We start from the raw sequence: 22,893 nt of genomic DNA on the forward strand, positions 1-22,893 counted from the left end.
CATACTTAGCCTTGTGTTTTGTTTACCCACAAATCCAAATCGTTACTATGGGCTTTGGAATTAGGGATTGTTACACAAAAAAACCAGCAAGATTCAATGTTTACATTTTTTTTTTATTTTGGGAGAAATTCAAAAATAGTCAAATTTACAAGTGGTAATTAAAAAGTAGCTATAATTTCAAAAGTAATCGAAATTTTAGCCACTTTTCTTGTAAAGATAAATTGAACGAAAACACTGTTCAAAATCCGAAAAATATTGTATATTATGCTGGAACTTTTTGCTTGTTGGAGTTCCAGCATATTAATACACATGTGCACCAATCTCCAGTATATTATGCTGGACCAGTCCGTGTTGCAGTAAAATAGTGGCTATTTTTCAATAACTTTGCAAACGCTGGCTATTTTTGAATTACCAGTCTGAAAACTGGCTAGCCCGTGCTATTTTTACACTTTTTTTAGCCTAAGCTCCAAAGGCTTATTTTAATGGGTTTTTTTTCACTTTTAGCAAGTGCCAAAAATTATTTACATTGATAGCCGAAAAATGTATAAGATTTGTATATTTTTGTATATAACATACAATATATATATATTTCGGTTATTATTTTGCGAGGGGCTATACAGTGTCATATTCCCTTTTAATTTCAGAAATATGATTTTGTTCCCATTTTCTTTTCAAAAATTCTGGGGCACATTTTAAAAGAAAAATAAGCTGAATAGTAGATAAATTTCATTTACACCATACGAATTCATATTTTGTATCTTAGAGTTGTGAAATTGTGGTGATAAATTTTCTTTATATTGCATAATCCAAATCCAAGCTCAAGAAATTTTCTTTAAACTTATTTTATAATTAAATCAACAATGCATAATTGTTTACTGAATAACTTTAATCAGGACGTGCCTTGTGATTTTATTTGGGAAATTGAGAATTAAATATTTAAAATTTTAAAATGAAGAATAGGAGCAGGGAAAAAAAAAAAAGAAGATGCCACGTGGCAGAAGGCTTTGGATTGCGTGAGGAGAAGAGAGGGTAATAGCTTCTTGAAGTGAGAGAAGCCCAATGAATGCTACATTACTCCTATTTGCATAAAATAGTGAAAGTCCTCAGCTTAGGATCCTCGATACGTTCGATATCTCAAGAACAGGCGGAGGAACGATTCTATTGATACTATTATTTTCAAAAAGAATAGATAGAGACTATGAATATGAATAAGCTAAAAACATCAAGCTCCGAATTGGACTTGGATCGACCCAATCTCGAAGATTATCTTCCAACTGGATCCATCCCAGAACCCCATGGCAAGCTTCGCCTGTAAACCCCCCTCCACCCTTTCCTCTTCCTTTTTCCTTTTTCACATGTTCCTAGTTTTGATTTGCTTCATTAATATATATTTCAGGCGTGATTTAATTGATATTTCTCCCACCCTAACTGAGGCTGCTGGTGCCATTGTTGACGTGAGTTCCCTCTTCATTTCCCTTTTGATTTACACTGCAAACTTACTGATTGTTGCACTTCCATTGAATAAAAAAAATTGGGCTCTACTTCTTTTGTTGGTTTTGGAGCTTGTCCTTATTGTCAGTTGCTGAATTATGCAATGACCGTGACTTCAAAATTGCAGACTCTTCAACTAACAAACAACAATTCGACCTCTACTTCGTTTGGATTTTGCCATAAACTTTATTTTGGAGCTTGCCTTTTCAGTTTAAGGAAGTTTACTTGTACCCATTTTCATTTAGTTACACTCATTCTCATATTCTTTTTTGGCAGGATTCTTTCACCAGATGCTTCAAGTCAAATCCACCAGAGCCTTGGAACTGGAACATTTATTTGTTCCCTTTATGGTGCTTGGGGGTTGTTGTTAGATATGGGATTCTTTTCCCTATAAGGTTTAGCTTCTTTCATTTCTTTTATTTTTCCTCATTTGGGTCCTAATCATGAACTAACTTTAATCACCTACCATGGCCGTGATAAGTGCACTTCCTCTATATGTAGAAGATGGAAAGTTGTTCACTACCCCATTGAAAGAAGCTCACTTTTGTCGTCCTTTGCTTCTAATGCAATTGCAGAGTTATTGTCTTGACAATAGGATGGATAATATTCCTCTCTTGCTATATCCCGGTGCATTTCCTGCTGAAAGGACACGATAAGTTCAGGAAAAAGCTTGAGGTATCTCTCTTGCTATCTGGTTACTTCAATTTTCTCTTTTATCTGCACTAGTTAAGGACTACGGGTTGGCATTTTCTCAGACTCTACAAGGTAATGTTTGCCTTTATCCGTTGTCTTACTGTGGAGAAAGATTATATTCATCGACATTGAGACAAACATCACTTCACCAGGAGTATGATAAATTGGCAATATGTTTGGATATTCTCTGCTATGAATAAAATGTCTAGACTTGCTTCTGTTGCACTTTTGTTATTCTCTTGAAGAGTGTATACATATTAAGGTTTCTAACATCCTTGGCTTGGTTAATTTTTTCCAGAGATGTCTGGTGGAGCTGATATGCAGTTTCTTTGTTGCATCTTGGACTGGGGTTGTCAAATACCATGGTCCACGGCCTAGCATACGACCTAAGCAGGTATGTCTGCCACCACAATTTATATTTCATATGTGAACCATCTTCTCTGATACATCTCAAGTTGACTTATGCATGTTATTGACAGGTTTTTGTGGCGAATCACACGTCAATGATAGATTTTATTGTCCTAGAGCAGATGACTGCATTTGCAGTGATCATGCAGAAGCATCCTGGATGGGTTGGTAAGATTTTATTGTATTTGCATTGGTTGCTCTTTCATTTTGTCTCTCTGTCAAAAGTTGCTGAGCCTTGATATGAAGACATGTATATTAACAACCAGACCTTAATATACCATCACGCCATGGAGCATTTCTGAAAGTTAAGGCCTAATTACACCTTCAACAGTTTAACTTCAAGTTTTTGGATTAGAACGTATAATTCAGTTAATGATTCAGGACCAGGGTGTTGGATAGGAATTTTGCAGATCTTGATATGATAAATGCATAAGCTAATTACCAAAAGTTTGGTGCAGAGTGAGTGCATTGATCTGAATTGGAGTTGAACTTGGTTTGCTAGTAAAAAATATATGGAAGACAAATATTGAATCTTAGCATAACTATAAGTTGGCTATGTAAACCCTCTAACTTCTTGCCATGCCAATTGGACCACTTTTTAGAAAAAAATGATTCTTCTAAGGTAGGAGTTTGTGGATGTTGTTCTGCTAACTGCTTTAGGTAATAGCAAAAGTTTGGTGCAAACTGAGTGCATTTGATGTGGAATTAGAGTTGACTTGATTTGCTGGTGAAAGAATTTATCGATGGCAAATATTGAAGCCTAGGGTAACTATAATTTGCCTGCCTATACCTTCTAATTGCTGTCGTGCTATTTGGCTTTCAACCAACAAAACCAGATTTTTTTTTGATTAGTACACATAAATAGAACTCAAATCTAAAACTACCAAGGACAGATGGTAGCCATGTCTGGACATTGGGTACATCTTCAATGCCACCTCCGCCAGATGCAGCAACATTAGCTCCAAGATCTGCACGCAAGGTGTAGAAGTGTAGTATGAGTACAACCGATCCCGTGAACTCAGTAAGTAACAAATCTAATCTCAGGTTGAAACCAGTGACAAGCTCGGAAGAAGGTCAGTGTCCGACACTAGTAATCAATAATGACAAATGTTGACGACCAATTTTGACCCTCCATTTTAGAATTTATTTATTTATTCTTAATAATTTATAATCAATGTTTTGAAAATATTTTCAATAAAAATACTTATTTTAACAAAATTAATTTAGTATTAGTGGTTTTGAAATTGATAGTTGAATGTTATAATTATAATTATAAATATACCATGCTCACTATTTTTAGATTATTAAAATAATTTTTATGTACGTCACATAGTCTTTATAATTAATGTAATGAATTATTCCTTAATTTCTAATTAATTAGATTATTATGCTAATAATTCGAAATTAGTGTTACAATTTAGAAAACAGTATTTTATAAATAATTAATTACAATATTTAGTAGTATATTTGTTAAATATAATTTTACTACATTTTATTGAAAATAATTAAGTTTGTTCAAATTAATTTCAAAAGGGTTAAAATCCAAAAGGCTATAATCGCCGTTCTTAATTAAACATGGATTGGCCATCCTTTAAAATTAACTTTGGCCAAAATACAGAGATCCCAGTCCGAAAATACCCAACCCAAACAACCCCTTTAATCCCTGTAATCTAGGGGTGTTCAAAACCGAACCGAAACCGAAAACCAAACCGAAACCGAAGCTTAATGGCTTATTGGTATCGGGTTAACGGTTTAACAGACGGGGAACGGATTGAAATTTTTTTATTAACGGCTTATCAGTTTGGGGGCAGATTATTCAATTTTCTAAACGGATAATCCGTTAACCCACTAAGAATATATATATTTATATATCCTAATGATATAGCTTCTGTCAAGTGTCAAGTATCAATTCCCAATTTCCCATTAACAAGTGTTGGTATTGGTAGACAAAATACATGCCTTTTGTTTTCTATTTTTCCCGGTTAGTGCCTTAGTGGTCATCTCTCACCATTGTATTAAATATAGAGAAAAAGATGTATAGTACAATTTACTCTATTAGAAATTTAGAATTTAGAAACCCTAAAATCTAGACTTCCCAATTTCTCCAGCCGCTGCCTCTCGCTCTCTCCTCCCATTCTCTTCTCAAGGGTCTTTCCTCCATAGCTCTATAGCTCTTATATCAACTCTAGATCTCAGACTCTCAGTTATGGCCATAGTCAGAGCATCAGATGATAAGTTTCTTTCTTCTCATTTTCGAATTTTTACTTGATGGTCGAATCTTTAGTTCTGCTATTGATAAAATAGACCAAATCTATGTAAAAATTTGGGAAAATGTCAAAATTATTCTAGGGATTAAAAGAGGAAATTTGTGCCAGAAGAATGTCATTTTCCTCGTCATACTTTGTCAGGAAATTAATTTACTTTCTAATTCGATTTCGATTCAGTTCTAATATATCTGGTAAGAATTCGAACACTAGCAAGCTAGCCTGCTACCTCTTTTTTGTTGCTATTTTGTTTTTCGAACACTAGTTTTTTTTATTTGGTTTTCCTAAAGCTTAAGTGAGGATCAGCCTAAACCAACTCACAAAGTGAAAAACAGAATTTAGTTAGTTCTGTAGTTGTTTTATACTGTTAATTAAGGTAATAATGCATCTCATTAATTCGGTGGATGAATCAGTAACAATTCCAGTCAAGTCACTAAACATCTAATTGCATAATTGTTTTTCTAAAAGTCAAAAGAATATCATATGCATCTCCAGGAAAATATGTAAACATACATAGAAGATATATAAATAGACCGATAAACCGCCCGATAATAGCTAAACCGATACCAATCCGCCTGATATCTTATCGGGTGACTAGTAGATTAATACATTTAAAAGCCGATAACCGATAAGCCGAACCGTTAGGCGTAAATAACTGCCCGATCCGCCCGATAAGCAGCCCTACTGTAATCCTTGCCATCTCTTTTAAGCTAATCACGACCTGCCACATCACCCGTCTCATCCTCTCACAAAACAAACACATATAATCTTAGACGTTGATCCATATTATTAATGGATCAAATTTAATCCCGCTTTTCTGTTTATTTTAAAGGGCGAGTCACGTTTTATCTCCGCCGTTGGATCACAAGAATTCAACGGCCATCGATTTTCCTAGTTTAATTATTTAGAAATCCCTAATTATCAAAGCAATCAGAGCTTTTGATTAACAGATCCAATGGCTCTCGTTCCATCTCCCATTTTTAACTCCGAGATACCCCCCAATCCTAGCTCATTCATTGCCAAAACAACCGCCCTAGTTTTCCTTTTCTCTCTTCCGTCTCTCAAACCCCATCAACCCTAATCAATAACAAACCTTGCACCAATTTGTGCAAGGTCACAAATTCAGTCTTCAAATCATCCCCTTCCCCCTACATTCGCTAATCTAGCCGATTTCCCCATTTCTATCATTAAATTTAAAAGCCCCAATTTGAAACCCTATACCTAAAAGATGAAACTTCAACTCGTCTGATTTTTCCTTCGTCCTTGCAAATCTATGGCATGCATGGCTATATCTTTAGTGTTATCATCATTATTCTTGGTCCAGAGATCATGCATAGCGACCTCTGGACATTGGTGATTTATCCGGTGGCTTTTGATTTCAACGGACAGTTCCCCTATCTTAGGTAAAAACTATCACTTCTCTCACATCTGTCTTCTCTGATTTCACTTGATGTTGCTCACATAATAAGTTCATCGTCACTCTCCATTACCATTACTTGAATCTATTGAAACCCTAAGGCTCAATGGCCACTATAAATAGCAGCCTTCAATGCTCTCAACAAGAACACACCAACACCTAACATCTGAGAAATTAATACAGTATAGTGTTGTTTAGGAATTTTCGATTTAAGTTCGAGTTCTTACTCAATCTATGCTTTTCTCTCTCTTTCTGGTTCTTAGTTTGTTACTGGTTGAAAGCTTAATCTTTTGGCTACCTAAACGGCTATTTTGAATACCCGTTTGGTTTGGTGCTCCAAAGGAGGTTAGCAAAACCTCGATCCTATTCTTCTTTTGTTAGTTTGAATTTTCGAGCATAAATTGTGCTATTACCTCTTGCTGAATGATGTCGTTAACAATGTGTTCATTCTTGACTATTTTATGTGTTTATTAATGACTGTTAAATAGATTCTGAGATCATGAACTTCCTTTAGTTATAGAAATTAAATTATGTATTGTTCCTAATGGCATTTGATAACCTACCTTTCTTGTAAGTATTAAAAATAGCCTAAAAACTCCCAAGGCCTCCTGATATTTAGTTTCTAATGTTCTTTTAATAATACAATGACAGTTATGCTAATCTGCCTCGAGTGTTAATTGCATTTCGTGATGGTTCACTTAATAACCTAGACTTAAACAAAGTGTGTACTTGTTTAGTGGGGAAAACCAGATTGTTATCTTAGTTTAGGTACACTGGCTCATGACCTTTAAGCTAGTTTTATCTCTTTGAAATGTCTTTGTGGTTCTGTTGATTTTAGAAGCTTATTAATCATCTGATTGAACTCATGACTGCTCATGTAAGCATGCCCTAAGAAGGTTGGATCTTTGTATCACTTTTATGTATATTCTGAGATTGTTATACACTTAGCTTAAGCTATACGGTATGGATAAGATTTTTTATGTTATGATATCATATTAGTTAAGGTAAAGTGTTGCTGTTAAGTTCCACTATACTTGAAACCCCTTACTTGACATGCTTAAAATATTTCCCCAATATGATGATACCTCTACCCGTTTCCTAAAGCTCATATGATGACACTGTTAGCTTGATGATGATAATTCTTTCATTTTGAAATACTATGACACATGCTAAATGTCCCCTGTGTGTTCTTGTGATGCTGCACTTATCTTGATTCTTCAATACTTCTACTTGCCTTCCATAGCCATGTATATGTCTATGTTGTCCTTAGAATTTCACCAAACTTATATGAATGATGGTTATAAGAGTTTTAGCTTGACTAAACTCTAGGTTATCTTGTATGGCTACCTCTCATCTCCTTACCTTTCTTTTACTGGGCAAGCAAATCTTGTTAGTGTCCTGTACAGGCAGAATTAAAACCTCCTCTCATCTCCTTACCTTTCTTTTACTGGGCAAGCAAATCTTGTTAGTGTCCTGTACAGGCAGAATTAAAACCTTGTTTATACGTGACTAGACTCTAGCTAAGACACTTTGCCAGCTCATATTTTGGTAAAGTGGTTATTCCTGTGATTTAGAATCTTGTATGCATCGAGTCTTGTTAAATCGCCGGGCCAATTATAAAAACAAGATACCCTTTTCATCTTTGCTGCCCTGCTGGTACAGTCTAGGCCAAAGTTTAGTCTAACTTGCTTATCACTAGCTTAATTTCTAGCACCCCATTTGCTTAAGTAACCATAGGATTATAAGGTGCTATACCCATCCCCGCTGAAGTGGGTCAACAGGGGCGAAACAAGTATGTCTTCTTGTACTGTCCTTCACCTTGTCATTAATGATGGGGTGTCATTCGATTGTTTCAAAGTATTTGAATTGTGTGGCTCAACGTCATCTGCATTATTAGTTGCCACCTTTAAGGGTGTTAAAGTCACCTTTCTATGGGCACTTGAGAAGAGAAATGACACGCATATTTAGGGAACTTTGGGCTGCAAACCTGTCTTTGTATAACTTCAAGGCAAAATTTATGAAATTGTATGTAGCCTGTTCGGTACATTAATTTCTCATTAATTTTAAATATTTGCAGGACTACTGCAGAGTACCATTTTAGAAGGTGTTGGATGTATCTGGTTCAACCGCTCAGAAGCCAAGGATCGTGAAATTGTAGCACGAAAGTACGTGATGTCAGAAGAATCATTCTGGACATCTCATTTTCTACTGTTTTTCTTACAGATTTTAATTTTCAGGTTGAGGCAACATGTTGAAGGGGCCGATAACAACCCTCTTCTTATATTCCCCGAGGGAACTTGCGTAAATAACCACTACACTGTCATGTTCAAAAAGGTTGGTCCAATGAATTCACTCGTTATATAGAATTTTAAAAGGTTGAGCTCTCCTTGACCCAAATTATAGGTCTTTTTTGAGTATTCCCCCTTCAACTGTTAGGAGTTCTTTCTTGTGAGTAAGTGGTTATAGAGTGAAGCTGAAAAGTAAATTTTGTGGTGTTTCTAGTCTTCAGTATTATTTTAGTATCTTTAGGGTAAAAAGGGTGCGATTACAAGTTCTCTTTTTCTTTTTCCCCAAGTGTTTAAACTAATGGTTTTGATGCCTCTATCCTTTTTCTTGCATGATGAATAGGGAGCATTTGAACTCGGTTGCACTGTTTGTCCTGTTGCAATCAAGTACAACAAAATTTTTGTTGACGCCTTTTGGAATAGTAGAAAGTAAGGTTTTCTTAATGCCAAATTGCTTATCTGGTGTATTTGGTGATATTCATCTCGTTATATTCTCCTCTCCTGTTTTCTGTTTGCTAGTTTGAAGTATGACTTTCTTCTATTAATTGCAGACAATCCTTCACAATGCACCTCTTGCAGCTCATGACATCTTGGGCTGTTGTCTGTGATGTTTGGTACCTGGAGCCTCAGAACATAAGACCTGGGGAGACTCCAATCGAGTTTGCAGAGAGGTAAATTTACCATTGGGAAAAGCAGTAACCACTGTTCTAACAGGGGCATTTATCTTATTAGATTTGAGATATTAACTTTTGGATAGTACTCCTATTTAAGGAATCCTTGGCAATCTTCTCTTTTCAGGGTGAGGGACATCATTTCTGCTAGAGCAGGTCTTAAAAAGGTTCCTTGGGATGGATATTTAAAATACTCTCGTCCTAGCCCCAAGCATCGAGAGAGGAAGTACGTTTCCTATATCCCCCCCGAAGTAGCATAGATGTAATACTTTGTGTCGCTTTGTGCTGTTTACGTTTACTTTGATTTGTGGTAGTAACAGATCTAATACTTTACCTGCTATGGTTCCTGTCTTAAATTGTTCTCTTGATCATTTTACATATTTTTTTAATCATGTTTGTGTGTATTCTTTTATCTGCGGATGATGGTAGCTAAATCTAAGTTAATCTCTCTCTCTCTCTCTCTCTCATATATGATGTTCCCAGGACTTTTATGTTGATGGTGTTACTGTCTACTATCCTTTTTCTTATTCTTCTAAAAGCCAGTTCCGTAGTTCTCCTGCCACTGACATTGTTGTCTTTGTTTGAATTTTCTTTAGGCAAGCTCTAGTGATACTAAAGTTGCAACTCAAGCATTTAGAGGTTATGTAAGTTTGAAGTCGCTGCTTGTTTGTTTTGTGTCTGCAGGCAACAGAGTTTTGCAGAATCAGTGCTGCGTCGCCTGGAAGAGAAGTAGAGAATTGGATGTATGCTTTGTCTCCATGTTCACTTTAACTTTGAGTTTGATTTTATTCGTAAGTTTAATTTTTCCTGTGGCCTGTAGCCGTTCAATTTGGAATAGTTGACATACTATTCTTCTCAACTTAACATTTTGGCTTTCATCATTTTCATTAACCACAGTTAAGAGAATATTAGTACAAAGTTGGCAGCAATTGTCTATGAAGCCCGTAGTCTTATTGGTTTATACTTTGGATGTCCACGAATATACAATATTGTTTCTTGAGGCTGTTCAAAGTGTTAAAACTTCCAGTCTCTTTTTTACTCTTATGCACACTATAGAAGCCCTTTTGAGTGGTGTGTGGAGGAGTTGTTTATTGGATGTAGGGACTGATATTTTAACGTTTTCCAAACTTTGAACGGGCAGATATCAGCCATTCTGAAGAAATTTCTTAAGTGGCGATTACTCTTTTGATGAGAATCTTTTTTGCACTTGTGGAATTTTCCTTTACGAAGAAGAATCATGTTTGGATGGATGACTGCTAAAACATCCGATGAGCCATTTGATAATGGCATAGTACCACTGTACTATGGCAGTATCTCTTTAAAAATAGATTGTATATAAAAGAAAGGCTTATGAACTAGTGGAATTTTTTTTACTGCAGTAGATCCTTCCTATGAAGATTGAGGTTCAAATTCCATTAGACAAATGCTAAGGTAGCAGGTAAGTGATGAATATTCGAGGTGTGCAAGTTGAAAAAAAACAAGCTTAAACCTCGGTGGATAGAACTAACATATTTGAAACAAAAAAAGGAAGTCCTTATTAATAGATTTAGGTGATGCTTAGGTAGCAGGTAAGTGACTGTTACTGTTGCAAAAAACAAAACAAAAAAATTAACGCTGAAATCTCCTGCACGTGGCTATCCCAGTCATTGCGGTTGCCTCCACGTTAGTGAAATTAATTGTTGGCTGCAGATCTTGAGCTACACATGTATTAAGGTATCGGGGGCCTTACAATATAAGGGAATCCGAGAAGAATTATGACCAGAGTTATCTGAATTGATGTGGCCTCAAGTGTTTGTTTCATTTTCGAAGTTTAATATAATTCTTTTTGGTGGGACTATGTTTAATTAATGTGGCTAAGTTTGAAACCCAAGGTAGTCTCTGCCTCGTGTTTTGAAGTGGTAGCTTGTCTTATGCTTGAACTTAGCTGAGCAACAAGCGCTGCAGCCTTTACATTACAAAGGCATTTCTTACTAATTCCAAAGACAAAAAAAAAGCTTGAGGTCCAGGATATGAGTTAGAAGACAACAACGTCCTGGACAGAGGTTGTCGGCTGGTCAAATTTTCACATATGTTTGGCCTTTCACTATTCTGCTAATATTCCAACCTTTTCTGTGTATACGTGTTTGATATTCCATCTTGTATCCTTTCTAAAGTGTGGATTTCCTTTCTTTCCCTAAAAAGTAGTTGTAAATGAGCTTCAATTTTTTTCTGTATCTGGCTCGTGATGTGACACAAGTGCTCTGGCATTTTGTAGGAGAAAGTAATTCGGATTGACCTTTATATATAATCTTTATGATAGCATATTACCACGTTTTGGCTTTCGGTCAGAGGGAAAATTTCAAAATCTCGACAACTTTGTGGCCCTATTTGTACTAGGACTATTGATCTTTTAGAAATTTCATTTCCACGTGAATGTGGGGTTCGTTACATTTTCTTAACGTCTATTGCTCGAATTTAGAATACATAATGTCCCACTCTCTGTCACTATTAAAGAAGGAATTCAATGCAGTTTTATTATCCTATGTTCAAGGGTGGTGGGCTTGGTTGATATTCCCTCTTTCCCATTTTGTTCACTTACGTTACATTTTATTATGTTCAACGGTTTTTGGGTATTTGATAATTTCTTCTCTCATTTTAGTTGACTTTAAATAGTCTATGAAATGATGGTTATTCGAATAATTTAGATTGACAATAATTGAAACAATAGTTGGAATTGTGAAGTAGAGAAAGTTATGAAATGATGACACACTAAATTTGAATTGATCGGAATGAAGTTGCTATTTCAAAAGATATATTGCTATATTTTTCTAAACGGATCAAAACAAAGAATACGCTAAGTATAAATGAAATGTACGTTGTACCTAATTATTATGACGCTTATTCATAAGGAAAGGATAGGGTAAGACGTTATGTGGATAAATAGAAACTATTCAGCTTCACTCTGCATAATTTATCAATGTGCCTGCCCTTGAATGATGATGACCATGACCAAGTGAAAGTTGCTTCTACTATATTATAAATATAAATCTGTTATTTGATTAGAAATGTATTTCTTGAGGAGAAATATAACTTCTAACTAGTGTAAAGATTAAGATGTGAAATGTAAAATTCTAAATATATTACAGTATAAAGAAAGTTAGGTTATTGGGTCTGGCTTTTCCTCATCCAAAGGATCGGAGTAGAATCCAGTCTTCTTCAAGTAATCTGTGGACGTGCGCCGATGCGGAGCCTAGATTTCAAACTGATGTGTTTCGGATGATAGTTCTTTTAAATTATTTTATTTTAAATTAATAATTTATATATTAATAAATTTTTTAAAATAAATTTATGATTTGAACCAAATTTACTGGTGTGGTTCCATATTCAATTTTTCATAAAGAAAAATGAATTTGTGCTGAACTTATTTGTTACTAATATATTATTAATTAATGTGTTAAACACATAAGCGTCTCTTTTGACCCAATCCAAAAAAAGTATTCTTGAAAAATAAATTACTTAAGATTTTTTTTAAAATAACTAATCTATAGTATTTTCCCAATTTCCATAAACCTAATAACTTTTTAAGAGAATGAAGTCTACACTATTCGCACTCCTTTCACTTTCACTCTCCCCATTCTTTGTTCATTCGTTGTGCAGTAAACTGTTTCCTTTTTCGTTTTCTCATATTCAGATTTCAGACCCTACTATTCCTTAGTATTAGCTCCTCATTAATTTCTATCCCCACCCCCACGCAACTATAATACACCCAAACCTCTCTCTACTAGTCATACCTGTAACGCCCACTAATTACACATACATACATACTCTGTAACTCACAGAACAGTTCATTTCTTGCTTTTCCTCTTTCCCTTTTTCCAAGTTAAGCTTCCTCAGTGACAGAGAATACACACAACACAGGAAAAATGGTTTCTTCTTCTAGGCTAACTATTACACTTGCTTCCCTGTTATGCCTTGTTTGGCTGCTCATTGTTTCATCTCCGGCAACAGCTTCCTTCACTTGCCGTTCCGGCGGAACCTGTGACGCCATTATTGACTACACTTTACCCAACGCCACCACCTATAACGCCGTTAAAAAACTGTTCCACGTCAAGAACCTCCGTTCCCTCCTCGGCGTTAACAATCTCCCTGTCGACACCCCTGCTGATCAAAAACTCCCTGCTAATCAAACCATCAAAATCCCCTTTCCTTGTCTCTGTAGAAACGGTACCGGAATATCCAACAAGCGACCCACTTACACCGTCGTCTCCGGCGACTTCCTTACACACATCGCTTTGGATATCTTCGCCGGTTTATTTACCGTTCAGGAACTCCAGACGGTTAACAATATAACCGACCCGAATGTGATACAACCCGGAGATAAGCTGTGGGTCCCACTGCCTTGCAGCTGCGATGACGTTGACGGTGAAAAGGTTGTTCATTATGGTCGCTTGGTGGCCACCGGCAACACCGTCGATGACATTGCTCAGCAGTACAATGTTTCCCAGGATACACTTTTGAAATTAAACGGTTTATCAGATCCTAAAGAACTTATAGCTGGCTCTGTTCTTGATGTTCCCCTTAAAGGTACTCCTTTTTTACTGCTATTGATTTGCCTTTTCATTTCCTGAGCCCCACTTTTATTAATTTGAGAGAGTTGAAGAAAGTAAGAACTTTTTACCTGAGAGTCAGTTTGCTGAAGAAAGGTAAAGACATATTTAACGTGTTTTCAACAACTGAGATAAGCTTCATTTGATTTTCAAAGTGCAATATTTTTTTTTCCAAGTATATTGCTACTGTGCTATTTAGCATTTATTGCCAAATCTAATTGGGAGATGCATGTTCTTCTATTTTATTTGTATTGATTTTGCTGTCTGTTGATATGGGGATAAAAGAATAAGCAAAATCATAAACGTACTTTTCACTTTGGAGGTTTGCTTTAAGTTCTGTGGTTGTCGTTGCATATGTTGGCTAATGTTTATTGCGATTTCTCACTAGTCACTGCCTTGTATTCCCGTAAACTCTGACCAACTCGTAATGTTGGATTGACATATGTAGTAGCAACACAGCTTAGTCATCCTTTTAGTCCCTAGGCTATAGATACTCCTGGACTCTGGAGTTCAAGAACATTGTGGGCTGGTGTCACAGGAGTGTTTCTGATCTGGAAGATCTGACTGACATTTCACATGGCCCATATTCTTAGAAGCATATGCCTAATGAATCATCAAGTATTTTCTGAATGATGGAATAAACTAGTTTGTGCTTTTATTAGTTTTGAAGATGCTTGTTTTCCTATACTTAAGTAATCATCATGCCTTGAAAAGCAGAATAACTGAGTTCAAAAGAAGATACCTATGCATGGATAGAAGACCACGACAAAATGATAAGAGAAGATTGATTATCAAGATTGCTAGTGCTAGTTTTTTATATCATTCATTAACCATATTTTGGAATTTTTTCTGGCTGGGTGCTGCTGCATAGCGGACTAATAGCACGTCTTGTTGAAACATGTTCTCAACAAGCAAATCATGACTCTGTCGAGCCGTAAGCTTAACCAAATCACGGATGTTCCAATAAGAGTATCATAAGACAATAAGTCACATAAGTCGACCCCTCTTTCAGATTGAAGCTATGATATACCGGCTCATTTAGTCAGTGTGTATTACAAGATGAGTACCCTTCTTTTAAGCAGAATTAGATAGTTTTCACGGAAGTGCTTGTGTATTGAAACTACTAATTTTCAACATGCTCATTTGAAAATGGCACACATTGGTCACACAGGGTTAGGTAGTTCTGGTTAAGATAAATAAATTCAGCAATATCTGACCAATTGAATGTTAGATATGCAAGGTTGCATAATAGAGGGAAAATAATGTAAATAAGGTACTTATAAGTTATAATAGCGAAATGAAAATTGCACTTTTCTCCAAGAGTAGAGTCAGGTATAAATCTACTTCCTTTCTGATTTGCAAATCCAAATTGGTCGATTTCAAAATTGTGTGGTTGTGTGTATATTTTCAAGTGTTTTCACTCTTTATTTTTTTTTTTTACTCCTTTGGCCTATACCATGATTACCATGATGTTGAAGTGTTTGATTTGCAGCTTGCCAATCAATGGTGAGCAATACCTCACTGGACTATCCTTTGCTCGTCCCAAATGACACATATGTCTTCACTGCTGCCAATTGTGTAGCATGCAAGTGTGATGCTGCAAGCAACTGGACGTAAGTTGCTGAACTGATGATGTTGATTTTTCACTTCTTTTTACACTTCGACTCCCAGTGATCTAATCTTGTTGCATCATACGTCCTTTTTCCCAACCTGCTTGCTCAGCTTGCAATGCCAACCATCTCAGATAAAGTCCTCTCTTTGGAAATCATGCCCCTCTATGCAGTGCCAAGGTCTGGATAGCGTTAGCATTGGGAATGCCACGTCTTCAGATTGTAATTCCACAGCTTGTGCTTATGCTGGATACAGCAACCAGACCATTTTTACCACAAGCACTCAGTTCACTTGTCCTGGTGAGTTTATACAGTTTCTGAACTGCCCATGACATACTAAAATTTGGTTCATAATAACACTTATGCGCTAAACTGAGAAATGCTTTTGTCGTTTGTACAGCCAATACTGCTTCTTATACGAGGTCAGGGACATGGAGGTGGAATATCATCCTGGTTGCTATCCATCTGGCGTTGCTATCTGCTTCTTATTTGAGATAACTCCCCGGTTTATAGGAGACTCTACATGGTGATGTCTGTGAAAGGGTGTAGTTTTTTTTAGCTTATAGTACTAGCATTTATGCTGCTGGGGACAAATCTTCAGTTCTTCCACGAACATAAGTAGTTCTTCTCTAGTAGACATTATTTAGACAAACCTTTCTCTTCTCCCTACTTTAGACATGGTTCTTCTGCTGTCATTTTGTCTGTCTTCTGGATTTTAACCGTTAAATTTGTCATTTTGTTGCACTAGTATAACTACACAGTTTGATTAAATTTTAAATGAAGTAATTATTAAAACTTAAAAGTTAATATAATAAATATATTATATTAACTCATATTTGACAAAATAAATTCATATTTATAAATATAATATCATAATATTATTCAAATATTTGACAAAATTAATCTATCAATTCTAATAAAAAATGAACAACATGCAATGTGAGCCAATGCTACTAAAAGAAATAAATTGGAACCAAGAATATAATACAATTTCAAAATCCCCCCCCCCCCCCCCCCCCAAAAAAAAAAATATTTTAACATATGACAAATTCCAACCTAACTTTAAGATTAAGGAATATAGTAAGTTTATAATCACATTCAACAACGAAATTATATTTTAATTGCATCACTCATTATATGCCAAATTTATTAATGACTAATTATTTCTAATATTAAGAGGTGTAGTTTCAAAAACTAGAATAATAAAACAAATAACAACATCAACCCAGTAGAAATTCACTAGTGGGCTGGGGAGGGTAGAGTGTACGCAGACCTTACCCCTACCCCGTAGGTAGAGAAACTGTTTCCGGGAGACCCTCGAATCAGAGAGAATAATAAAACAAATAAGAAATTAATATAAGCAATTACATGAAATCACAAGAAGTGAAGGTAGAAAAATAAAAGATAAATAATGTAAAAAAATATACTCCATATTTTAACATTTCAAAAGAAATTTTAAAGTAAAAATAAAATAAGAAAAATATAATAATAGAAATAAAAAGTTATAAAGAAAATAAATTAAAATAAAAATAAAAAGAAAAAAAATTAAAAAGCAACCTTGTAATTACACAGTGTAATTACCGTCAATTATCACCTCCCCTTGAGAATTGGAGAATGTAATTGCACCCCTCTAATTACATCCAATTTTATGGACCAAGTAATTAGTTGGCCAGACAAATATGACAACTGTGTAATTACATCCAACTGCACCCAAATTCAATTTCTAGTGACTTTCCAAACTCTAAGATTTGTCTTTGTTGTTTTAAAATGATTCGATAGACCGTAGTAGGAAACAATTTCTTATTATCGAAGTAAATCGTTGTGTGGCATATACGTGTCTTCTTGAATTTTTTTCAAAACACAATTAGATAGTAACTCACTTTTATTTTCACCAAAAAGAGGAAAAATCAACTAAATGAGTTTGGTGGAAATATAAAATGAAAATTACTTAGTATATCCATATTTAGATAGCAATATTTTTAACATACCTTTTGTTTGAGGAAACTACAAATGAATGCGTGGGTTTTCTTTCTATGTTATTGGGGGAAAAAGAAAAAAGAAGAGGGCAACACTCCTTGTAATTCCCGTATTTCAGAGCTGAACTCAATGTATTAAACTTTTACCTGCTATTTGATCAATAATAATAGGAAAAAAGTATTTAACCTGTGAAATTAAACTAATCGAAGAGAGTGATATTATGATACTAGTAACAGTTGTGTTTTTTGAAAATATTTTGGAATGAAGAAATATATTTCTTTTGCTGAAATCTTTTTCAGTATATTTAAGTTTTTTTGTCATTGAAAATCTTTTTACAAGGAAAATAATTTCGGTCAAAAGGGAGAGAACAATTAATTACTCATCACTTACATATGGAAGTAATTTTCCTTCATAAATTTCTCCACTTATATTACATATCACTAATGTTACCTATTTTTATATCACCAAAACACTAATATATCATACATTATAGTCCACTATATGTTTATCAAACACCTGGAAAAAAGTACTCAAAAAATGAGAGATGTTATGAAAATAATTATATTGTGGATGTTTATTTATTACTCCGCTATAGATAATCTTCCTGAAGAAGATTATCCATTTAGTATTCAGTTGAAGTTTATCTACAAGCAGTTGATGCAGGCAGGTTGCAAGCAGCTCAATGAAATTATTTGCAGCAACTTCTTATTAAACATGCAGGTTGCAAGCAGCTCATACAGACAACTTACAAGCATCTAAAGAAAAGCCTTGCAGCTGCTTCCTGAAAAGCCTCGCAGCTGCTTCCGTTATCAGCACGAGACTCTACCATCTCGAGAAAATACTTTGAAAGTATCAGAGGTACGAACTTTCTTTTTCTAAATAATGTCAAATCTTTTCTAAACTTGAGTTTGTAGTCCTGGATATATCGGGCAAAAGCTACATGTCTTGGGTGCTTGATGCCGAAATTCATCTTGATGTGATGGGTCTGGCAGACACCATCAAAGATAAAAATTAGGCATCAAACCAAGATCGTGCCAAAGCAATGATATTCCCACACCATCACCTTGATGAGGGCCTGAAAATAAAATATCTTACTGTTAAAGATCCAGTCATACTGTGGAATAATTTAAAAGATAGATATGACCACCTGAATATGGTCGTTCTTCCACATGCACGTTATGATTGGACTCATCTAAGGCTACAAGATTTTAAATCTATCAGTGAGTATAATGCTGCTATGTTCAGAATTATTTCTCAATTGAAACTATGTGGTGATAATATTACTGATCATGATATGTTGGAGAAAACTTTCACCACTTTTCATGCCTCGAATATGCTCATACAACAGCAATAACGAGAGATGAGATTCAAAAAGTATTCTGAACTTATCTCACATCTTCTTGTAGCCGAGCAACATAATGGGCTATTAGTGAAAACCCATGAAAACCGACCTACTGGTTCTTGTCTATTCCCTGAATTGAATGAGACGAACTTCCACCAAGCTAAGCGTGGAAGAGGACGTGGACCCAGTTGTGGTCATCGCCGTGGTCGGGGAGGAAACTCTAATCGTGGTAATAACAATACACCAAAGAACCCTCCTCACAACCAGCAGTGGAAAAGGAAGGAACAAAAGCATAAAGCGGTGCAAGCAGCAAAGCCAGAAAATGCATGCTATAGATGTGGAGGAAAAGGGCACTGGTCACGTACATGTTGTACGCCAAAGCACCTGGTAGAGCTGTATCAAGCCTCCCTGAAGAAGACAGAGAAAAATGCTGAAACAAATTTTATTTCTGAAGATAATTTAGACTTCATGCATTTGGATGTAGCTGATTATTTTGCACTCCCAGAAGGAGAAACAAGTCATGTGATCGGTAGTGAATCTGTAGAAATATAAATATTTTAATTTTTGTTGTTTGTAGTAGATAGTATGGTTATGTAATTGTTGTACATAAATAAAAGTTACGCTTTGATAATAATGTTTACTATCATATTTATTTTGTTTATATCATTTTGAAGAATATGAATAATCCTCAAATTATGTTTGGATCAAAGACCAATCATGAAGATATTTGTGTAATTGATAGTGGAACAACTCATGCTATATTCAAAGATCAGAAATACTTTTCTTATTTGCATAAGGAAAAAGCAAATATTTCTATAATTTCTGGTAATATAAGTTTGATTGAAGGCTCCGGAAGAGCTATTGTATTTCTGTCTAAGGGAACAAAACTTATTATAGATAATACATTATTCTCCTCCAAGTCCCGAAGAAACTTGCTGAGTTTTATAGATATCCGCTGAAATGGGTATCATGTTGAGACAATAGATGAAATGAACGTGGAATATCTTTATATTACAAAGAATATTTCTGGCCAGAAATGCATTATAGAAAAGTTACCAATTTTATCTTCTGGCTTATACTATTCAAAGATTAGTACAGTTGAAGCACACTCTATCATAAACCAGAAGTTTACTGATTCAAATTCTTTTGTGCTTTGCATGGCCGTTTGGGCCATCCTGGATCAATAATGATGAGACAAATTACTAAAAGTTCAAATGGGCATCCATTAAAGAACCTGAAGATTCTTACAAATGATGAATTTTCTTGTGATGCTTGTTATCAAGGCAAAATGATCACTAGACCATCACTAATGAAGGTTGACATTGAGTCCCCTGCCTTTTTAGAACGTATACATGGGGATATATGTGGACATATTCACCCACCAAGTGGATTGTTTAGATATTTTATGGTCCTAATAGATGCATCTTCAATATGGTCTCATGTGTGCCTACTATCATCTCGCAACCTGGCGTTTGCAAAGTTATTAGCCCAAATAATTCGATTAAGGGCACAATTCTCAGATTATTCTATAAAGGCTATTCGCCTTGATAATGCTGGAGAATTCTCATCTCAAGCTTTTGATAATTACTGTCTATCAGTTGGAATAAAAGTTGAACATCATGTAGCTTATGTTCATACTCAAAATGGCTTTGCAAAGTCATTTATTAAACGACTGCAATTGATAGCAAGACCATTACTTATGAAAACAAATTTTTTCACTACTGTTTGGGGCCATGCTATCTTGCACGCATCATCACTTATCCGTCTCAGACCAGCACATTATAATAAATATTCTCTGTCACAATTAGTTTTTGGTCATGAAATAAATATTGTCCATCTATAAAATTTTGGATGTATTGTATACGTGCCAGTAGCACCACCACAACGCAGTAAGATCCCCCCCAAAGAAGGTTAGGAATATATATTGGGTTTGAATCATCCTCTATTATTCGCTATCTTGAACCATTAACGGGAGATTTATTTACTGCTCGATTTGCAGATTGTCGATTTGATGAAATAAATTTCCCACGATTAGGGGGAGAGAAAAAGGAAATCAAAAGAGAAATTATGTGAAAAGTTTCATCATTATCTCACTTTGATCCACGTATCCCTATATGTAATCAGGAGGTCCAGAAGATCATCCATTTATAAAATATAGCAAATCAAATGCCAGACGCATTTGCTGATTTGAAAAGGATAACTAAGTCGCATATCCCTGCAGAGAATGTGCCTATCCGAATTGATGTCTCAGCAGGACCATCTACTAGAATGAGAGCTAGTGAACCTAAAGCACGCCTGAAGCGTGGTAGACCTTTGGGTTCTAAGGATCGAAATCCTAGAAAAAGAAAATCGATAAATGATCAAAATGTTATTATGAAGGGATCTCTTGAAGAGACCCAAGATCTGATTAGTTCTGAGGTTTCTGAAAAAATCAATGAACCCGAGACTCAAGTGCGTGAGGAACTTTTAATAAGTTCTACTGGTGATGGGATTCATTTAAATAAATCGATCTGAAATAGTTGTGGATAATATTTTTGCATATAATATTGCACTTAACATTATACAAGATAGTGAGAATCTTGAACCCCGATCTGTCGAAGAATGTCGACAAAGATCCGATTGGCCAAAATAGTAAGAGTCAATTCAATTGGAATTGAAGTCACTTGCTAAAAGAGAGGTCTTTGGACCAGTAGTCCAAACACCTGCTGGTATAAAGCAGTTGGTCATAAATGAGTTTTTGTGCGAAAAAGGAATGATAAAAATGAAGTTGAAAGATACAAGGCTCGCCTTGTTGCACAATGATTCTCACAACGACCTGGAGTCTATTATGAAGAAACATATTTACCAGTTATGGATGTCATAATATTTCGATATCTCATTAGTTTAGCCTTACCTGAAAGGCTTGAAATACATCTAATGGATGTGGTTACAACTTATCTGTACGGGTCACTTGATAATGAAATTTACATGAAAATCCCTGAAGGATTTAAAATGCCTGAAGCATATTCAAAATCTCGGAAAATGTACTCAATCAGATTACAAAGATCTTTGTACTATTTAAAGCAATCTGGGCGCATGTGGTATAATCGCCTCAGTGAATATTTGCTGAAAGAGGGTTACATAAATGTTATTTGTCCATATATTTTTATAAAGAAAATGGCTTCAGAATTTGTTATACTCGCTGTTTATGTTGATGACATAAATCTTGTTGGAACTACAAAAGAGCTCCAAAAGACAATTGAATATCTTAAGAAAGAATTTGAGATGAAAGATCTTGGAAAGACAAAACTTTGTCTTGGTCTGCAAATTGAACATTTAGCAGACGGGATCTTTATTCATCAATCTGCCTATACAGAAAGGGTCTTAAAACGCTTTTACATGGACAAAGCGCACCCATTAAGTACACCAATGGTTGTTCGATCACTTGAAGTGAATACAGATTTGTTCCGACCTCCAGAAGAGGATGAGGAACTCCTTGGTCCCGAAGTACCCTATCTCAGTGCAATTGGTACACTAATGTATCTTGCTAATGCTATAAGGCCTGACATAATATTTTCTGTTAATTTACTTGCAAGATATAGTTGTTCTCCTACACGGAGACATTGGAACGAGATTAAGCATATATTGCGATATTTAAAGGGAACTCTTGATATGGGTTTATTTTATTCTAACAAAGGTAGTGCAGATCTTGTTGGTTATGCAGATGCAAGTTATTTATCTGATCCCCATAAAGCTAGATCTCAAACCGGGTACGTGTTTACATGTGGAGGTAATATCATATCATGGCGCTCCACAAAGCAATCTATTGTTGCTACTTCTTCAAATCATGCTGAAATAATTGCTATTCATGAAGCAAGTAGGGAATGCGTATGGTTAAGATCAATAATTCATTTTATTTGAGAAAAATATGGTTTGGAATGTGAGAAAAGACCTACAATCTTATACGAAGACAATGCTACATGCATAGCCCAATTGAAGGGAGGATTTATAAAAGGAGATAGAAGGAAGCACATTTCACCCAAATTATTCTACACACACGATCTTTAGAAAAATGGTGACATTGATGTGCAACAGATCCGTTCAAGTGACAATGTGGCAGATTTATTCACTAAATCTTTACCAACTTCAACTTTTGAGAATATGGTATAC

General features: G+C 35.3%; 2 protein-coding genes across 2 annotated transcripts; both read left to right on the forward strand.

The window, feature by feature from the left end:
• The first annotated feature begins 1,056 nt into the window (after window positions 1-1,056).
• LOC104112968 (glycerol-3-phosphate acyltransferase 9) lies at window positions 1,057-10,190 on the forward strand. The gene is made up of 12 exons (XM_009623018.4): window positions 1,057-1,311; window positions 1,397-1,454; window positions 1,768-1,886; window positions 2,067-2,166; window positions 2,483-2,578; window positions 2,664-2,760; window positions 8,351-8,438; window positions 8,511-8,607; window positions 8,902-8,987; window positions 9,110-9,229; window positions 9,357-9,455; window positions 9,914-10,190. The coding sequence occupies exons 1-12, from the start codon at window positions 1,199-1,201 to the stop codon at window positions 9,960-9,962; spliced, it is 1,122 nt and encodes a 373-aa protein (XP_009621313.1). The 5' UTR covers window positions 1,057-1,198; the 3' UTR covers window positions 9,963-10,190.
• A 2,792-nt stretch (window positions 10,191-12,982) lies between these two features.
• Window positions 12,983-16,169, forward strand: LOC104112965 (lysM domain-containing GPI-anchored protein 2). The gene is made up of 4 exons (XM_009623017.4): window positions 12,983-13,792; window positions 15,308-15,428; window positions 15,538-15,725; window positions 15,826-16,169. The coding sequence occupies exons 1-4, from the start codon at window positions 13,132-13,134 to the stop codon at window positions 15,921-15,923; spliced, it is 1,068 nt and encodes a 355-aa protein (XP_009621312.1). The 5' UTR covers window positions 12,983-13,131; the 3' UTR covers window positions 15,924-16,169.
• The last annotated feature ends 6,724 nt before the right edge of the window (window positions 16,170-22,893 follow it).

Source organism: Nicotiana tomentosiformis, chromosome 1, assembly GCF_000390325.3.
Source record: "Nicotiana tomentosiformis chromosome 1, ASM39032v3, whole genome shotgun sequence".
Taxonomy (NCBI): Eukaryota; Viridiplantae; Streptophyta; class Magnoliopsida; order Solanales; family Solanaceae; genus Nicotiana; species Nicotiana tomentosiformis.

Coding starts and splice junctions, on each gene's coding strand:
- LOC104112968 (XM_009623018.4), top strand. CDS start 1,199: ATGAATATGAATAAGCTAAAAACATCAAGCTCCGAATTGGACTTGGAT. Junction 1,887..2,066: donor GGGATTCTTTTCCCTATAAG/GTTTAGCTTCTT, acceptor ATGCAATTGCAG/AGTTATTGTCTTGACAATAG. Junction 9,456..9,913: donor CCCAAGCATCGAGAGAGGAA/GTACGTTTCCTA, acceptor TTGTGTCTGCAG/GCAACAGAGTTTTGCAGAAT.
- LOC104112965 (XM_009623017.4), top strand. CDS start 13,132: ATGGTTTCTTCTTCTAGGCTAACTATTACACTTGCTTCCCTGTTATGC. Junction 13,793..15,307: donor TCTTGATGTTCCCCTTAAAG/GTACTCCTTTTT, acceptor TTTGATTTGCAG/CTTGCCAATCAATGGTGAGC. Junction 15,429..15,537: donor GATGCTGCAAGCAACTGGAC/GTAAGTTGCTGA, acceptor CTGCTTGCTCAG/CTTGCAATGCCAACCATCTC.